At 35.0% G+C, this 6,304-nt stretch overlaps 1 protein-coding gene across 3 annotated transcripts in view; it reads right to left on the reverse strand.

Annotated features, from left to right (window-relative positions):
* LOC121321482 (homeobox protein DLX-1-like) overlaps positions 1–6,304 on the reverse strand; it is a 7,977-nt gene continuing 1,673 nt past the window's right edge. The window contains exons 2-4 of one of the 3 annotated variants that reach the window (XM_041260450.1): positions 3,135–3,717; positions 2,632–2,828; positions 1–1,864 (exon numbers count right to left, since the gene is read on the reverse strand). In XM_041260450.1, coding sequence (XP_041116384.1) covers positions 1,613–1,864; positions 2,632–2,828; positions 3,135–3,438 — 753 coding nt within the window. In that variant the 5' untranslated portion in view covers positions 3,439–3,717 and the 3' untranslated portion in view covers positions 1–1,612. Of the gene's footprint in view, positions 1,865–2,631; positions 2,829–3,134; positions 4,116–6,304 lie in introns of those variants that run through there. The other 2 variants (XM_041260451.1, XM_041260449.1) reach the window with 2 other exon arrangements.

Raw genomic sequence — 6,304 nt, forward strand, 5'->3', positions numbered from 1 at the left:
CCATCAAGCCAAACAAGAGCTCGTTTGAACTTGCCGTTTTTTACTGATCCACATTTTAACTTTTTTTTCTCAACAAACCATCTTTTCCTGCAGCACCTGCTCCTCTTTCAATTAGTCACTTAACACACACCAGTGCTCTTCCTGCCATTCGTCGCTGAAAAGGGGTGTCATTGTTACCGCACAAGGGGAGAAAGGATCTTATAGGGACTATAGATGTAAATGAAAAGCAACAAGTACAGTAATTGTTGGACGAATAATCAGACCAGAGTCACGAGAAGGCACCGCAGGGATAAAACTAAGGGTATCGGGTGATTTACACATTGTGTCAAAGAAAAATTGTTTTAAAAAAAAATAAATTGTGAGATTTTTTTTTAATGAAAACACATACCAGTTAAATGCTTTGTTGTGTTTAGAAATCAACCCAGACCTTTATTTTACCGTCAGTTGTGCTTGGTTTAAATGATAAACCATTACTTTAAAGCAGGTTACAATTGCGCTGGTTCATAATTTCAAAAAACATTAATACAAAAGTATTCGTTTATAGATGTCCTTTCACCTTAAAAAGACAACTTCGAATCGTCAGTCTCTCTCCTTTTAAAATCATAATTTTACTGTCTTCAAACTTTACACGGTATTTACATTTTTTTTTTAAATAATACAAACAATAAATTAACATTTTCAATATAAAACTAAACTTTAACATATAGAACGCTAAACACATTTATTTCATTAACACGTGTTCCATAGTCACAGGAAAAATTCCATTTCACAATGCATCATGTATACAGCCACACAAAACAAAAACAAGAAATATATGCATCATATTTAAATAGTATATTTATATACATCAGTCTGTGCACTAAGCTGTGCAGCGCCACAATTTATTGGCATTAAGGTTGTTTTGAAAAGGCTCTTTCTTTAAAGCTGCAAAACCTCATTTCAACAAAACGTTATTAAAATATATGGATCTCATTTTAAACTAGGGGTTTGCCAAATGCCATGTCCCAATTAGAGGTTGGCTTATGGCTTTAACAACCCAAATAATATTTGTGTCACTGCAGCAGTAAAAGTGGTATTTGTTTAATGGACTAATAACTGTTTACAAATACACTGACATTTTTGTTTTAAATAAAACTAACTATACAATTAAATGAATTTAAATAAAGCGTGAAGCACACAAACATACAGTCTATGACCAGTACGCAACTTTGACATTTATAGTAAATGTACAATTGATCATAAAGTCTCAAAACTGTGTTTACATCTAATTTTACAGCAGGGGGTCACAGAAATGGGATACAGCAGCTTTAATGGCCTATATTTCTTCTCCATCCTCTCGATCTCTCTAGACTCCCAACACAAAAAAGGCATTCTTGTTGCCCCTGAACGCAGAGTCTTTCTGCTCCCCGGCTGTTCTGTGGATGGGGTAACGGTGTCAGGAGGCTGATCTGTCAGCTGTCAGCATTTGGGAACAAGCTCCGCATCTCATGCGTGCCTGTCTGCAATGGACGAGGGTGCTGTGCATTATCGACTTTAGCTGCCCGCTGATCCCTCTGTTTTGGACCAGCAGTGGTCTTAGAGGGTTGGGGTGGGGGTGGGGGTCGATTTCTTATCACATCAGTTGAGGTTGCTGCATAGATTCTTGGTGTGCTGAAGGATACCATGAAGTGTAGCTGGGGATGTAAGTGCCCGCTGTCCCTGCTGACGTCTTGCCAGAGGAGGTGGCGTTCCAGACCGCGGGAACAGGAGGCGAGGTGGCGGACAGACTTCTGCCATTATTAGCTAATGCACTCTCCAAAGATCCCCCGCCTTGCTTCAGCAGCTTCTTGAACTTGGATCGCTTGTTCTGGAACCAAATCTTCACCTTCAACACAAACAAACTTCTATTTATACATTTCTAGGTTATATGTCGAGAACAATATTAATAAGCAATAAAACGTTGCCCCAATTTACAAATACAACCATAAAAAACAAAACAAACAAACAAAAAAAGTTAAAATAAAATCTTCATTTTCAAAGTCGAGGCCTTTTACAAAAACGACCAACAGTTGATATTTGCTGTCAACGTAGCTTCAAAAGTAACTCAAATAATCTGGCCTCGTAATGTGTAAAACTCCACTCAGATCAATCTTTAGCTCAATCAACCCGAATAGAATGTAATCATTCTATAAATTTGTCATTAAACACAAAATTAGAGAGGCAATCATTCAACGAAAAACAAGAATGCTTGGCTGCAGTTTGATTTTCTGTAAACTACAGCTATATAGCCTTTTGTGTGACTTGGGTATCTGCATATTTAATGCACATGCAATGCTTGTGTTAAACAAAATAGAAACGATGCAGGCGTGGATATTAAAATAAGGTGGAAATATTTACATTGTCTTGGTTTTATTAAAGTAACTCTAGTTAAAAAAAAAAAAAAAAAAAAAGGCCAACATATCTTTTAGCACAAAGAATAATTGGGATTAAATTATAAGTATTATAGCAAAATGGATAATTAAAAACCTGTACAGACAAAGGAATTTTAATAAATCAATATTTGTCACAGTGAACACTTATAGCAATATTGGTCGGTTATAGTCACTAATACATAGTATGTATGTGAATAGCACCACATAATGTAACCCTTACTTGTGTTTGTGTAAGCCCCATGGAAGCTGCTAGTTCAGCTCTTTCCGGGAGAGCCAGGTATTGGGTTTGCTGGAAGCGCCTGTTCAAAGCTTGTAGCTGCAAACTGGAATAAATAGTCCTGGGTTTGCGGATCTTTTTCCCTTTCCCGTTAAATCGAACTTCTCCACCTTCCACCACTGTGTTTTTCTCTGGCTCTGCTGAAGTAAAAAAAAAGAGAGAGAGAGATTTAAGAAAGAAAAGTCATCTAACAAACACTACAGCAAAGCAGTGAACTCAGCCCAGCAGTGTAAGTTTGCTATTTTCACAAGCTGCAGTTTAGGTATAATTACCCTTAATTGCATACATTGTTTATAGGGTTACGCAATTACCAAGAGTAATACGTGAACATCTGGGTTGCTTTTTACCAGTTCAACGTTTCTTCGGTGGACTAGCAAAGCAAAAAGTTCTCTCTAACCTTTTGCAAAGTTTAGGATACACTGAAAAATACATTCTAGCGGTCTTACCTGCGTCCTCTAACCGCGTCTGGGTTAGAGTCGAGCTGCTCTGATAGGATTGCACTGTGCTGATGTATGGACTTGACGAATGGCTGCCGACATATGGATAACCCATAGACCTCGGGAAAGAAGAAGCAGTGCTGTATGAGCTTTCGTGTTGAGATTGACCGGCAGAATGTAAACAGTGCATGGAATAATGTCCATGAGACATGGAGGAAGGAGAGATTTGCTGACTTGGTGGCCCAAATTCCATGAAAACCGCCTTCCCTGAGACAGGGCTATTAAGGGTTTCGGGCATTGCAGTCATTGTCATCTCTTCTGGCTGATCCCTTCTCTTCCTTTTTGTTTTCTTCTATGATCTCAGTGAAGGATGGATCCCAATTTAAGCTGATCTGATTTTTTCACTTTCCATTCATAAGAAAATGGAGTTTGTCTTTGTGAAAAGTCTAAGCATGATGCTGTGGATCTACACAAACTCGCCTCAAAGGTTTGAATCAACGATTCATGAATATTCAACATAGCGAAGCGCTGATTGGTCCACTCCCTCCGTGAGCGACTATGATTGGCGAATGCCTGGTTGGCTCCACAGGACCTGTAAGTCAAGCAAACAGCAAAGCTGGGTCCAAATTCGTCGCATTTATACATTTTATAATGAAAAGCAGAACGTATTTGTTGGGAATAGACGCAAAAGTGAGGGGGAAGAATATAATTTAAAAAGCATGGCATGAGTTTAACGTATATAGGGATAAAAGCTATTATACATTTTCTAATTGTAAAGTGCATACATGCATGTTTCAGTCATTTGCCAAATGCAGTAGTAGACTATGTTTCTGTTGACATGGCGTTGTAATGATATTTTGTACACTGGGAAATACAAATTTGTAACCAAATGTTGTTGTTTTGTTTGTTTGTTTTAATCAAAGAAACACTGGATGAAATCCATGCTAATTCCTCGTGGATTATGATGCTTGAGTTGCATGTATTAACACAATGAAAAAGATAAATGCTGTTTAACCTTAAAATAACAGTACAGACGTATTTTGTGTGTGTGTGTGTTTATTCAGCTGTACTGAGATTATTTTTAATTAAATTACACATATTAAACCATTAAAATTATTAATCAAATATATATTATACACCGATGTTCTATACTGAGGTATGAAGGCTTTATCAGACCTTACATTTGTGTTCAAAAACGAAATATCTTTTATTACAAAAATATAAAGAATGTACGATTTACATTTTAATAACAACACATCAAATACTCGTGGATGATAATAATAATAATAATAATAATAATAATAATAATAATAATAATAATAATAATAATAATATAGGCTAGTTGTCTTCATTTAAGTTCTGCATTGATTCCAAATAATAACAACCTTTCATTTACAAAGGTGTTTACAGCTACATGATTTTATGTCAAAAATTTGAATTTCAGTGTTCGTGTGTGAACATCACTGCAATATTGATTTAACTTGGTTCGACAGTGTAAAATATAGTTGATATTAACTTGTTACAGATGTGTGATTAATAGCACACAGTTTGTTTACAATTTAATTACTCAAAACAATGTTTTGTATAACGTTACAACTGTACACTCCTCCCAGCGAAATGAATGACCTATTTTAATTTAGCATGCATCTTTTTAGACACTGATGACAAATAATAGTAAATAAAATTTTTTAAATAAAAATACAAGTTTTGAGTCCTAACCTGTGCCAATGTTAAAATAGGTTTGTGAGCGTTCACACGTGCAGATGTATTAGTTACTGATTCATTTGATTAAATGCTAGTCTCAAGTGCTGTGATCCACAGCTGAAGGCAGCCCTATTAGCATAACACTGATGTTTAATTTTCATATGCATAATTAGCCATATATTTAACACTACTGACAACATGTAGCCTTTCATCATTAAACAGCCGAGCGACATAAGCTGTCCTGGGTGAACTGTAAAAACCAATAGCCATTGCACATTTGAAAGGATACAGGACAGTTAAGTTAACCAACAAATAAAAAGAATAAAAAAATCCTTTCAAAATTGGAAATTGAAATAATAAACAGAAGGTTATTTGTTTATTTTTTATTTTTTTTTTACATTACAAATACATGAATCAAACAAACGCACCAGATCACTATGATCGCTCTATTGTATTCCACATGAAAACAAGAACTGTATGGATTTTGTTTATTGGGTTAAAAAAAAAAAAAAAAAAAAAAGCCTACGTAGCGTGTGTTTCTAGTTCTATAAAGTCATGTTCATTATTAATATCTCGGGGGACTCTATGATGGGCTGATTCTAAATCAGATCGCCTGGAAAAAAAAAACAAAACATCGATCGTGAAAGATATTTTATTTAATACTTTATAATGCATGTTTAACATAATGCGGATTGTAGCAACATGTCCTAAATTATTCTCTTCCATTTAAAATTGAAACAATAAAAACTTTGTTTTGGGCATCGGCTATGACCCAATTTGATAGTTAAGTTTGCATTACATACAGATAATCAAGAATATAGCCCAATATGCTTTCAGATGACCACAAACTATTACTGGGATTTACCCGCCTGCATGATGCATTATGTATACCCAAAACTGTAATTGTAATGTATGTGACAACCTAATTATTTTATGGATCTGAATAATTTACAATGTGGAGCAATTTTATTCTCAATAAATGATCGTTTCTGGAGTTCTAGTAAAAGACCTGCCTCCATCGGTGCCTAGCATGTCGTTGTCGCAGAATAATATTATATAGCCACAATTTATAGAAGCGGTTATTATGATTAAGAATAAGTATTGATTGAACTAGATCTGTTCTTAATGAATTTATTATTATTATTATTATTATTATTATTATTATATTATTATTATTATTTATTATTATTATTATTATTATGTATTTTAATGCTTCAAATTTTGAACAAGTAAATGCATATTATTGTTCGCGGCAAGAGGGTGCCTTATCATTTAATATAATAAAATACGTCTATTTCTGACACAGAAAGTGTTCGGATGCCCCTGATGCATTCAGCGATTCAGTTTGCAAAACACTTACCTGTTTGTTTTAAACGTAATGCAACATTTATCATCGATTTTTGTTACAACAGTTTTGTGTTGTATATAGAAGATCAACGTCACTGGGCTGTGACACCTGTTCCTAAGTAACGTGC

This window comes from Polyodon spathula, chromosome 10 (genome assembly GCF_017654505.1).
Source record: "Polyodon spathula isolate WHYD16114869_AA chromosome 10, ASM1765450v1, whole genome shotgun sequence".
NCBI lineage: Eukaryota > Metazoa > Chordata > Actinopteri > Acipenseriformes > Polyodontidae > Polyodon > Polyodon spathula.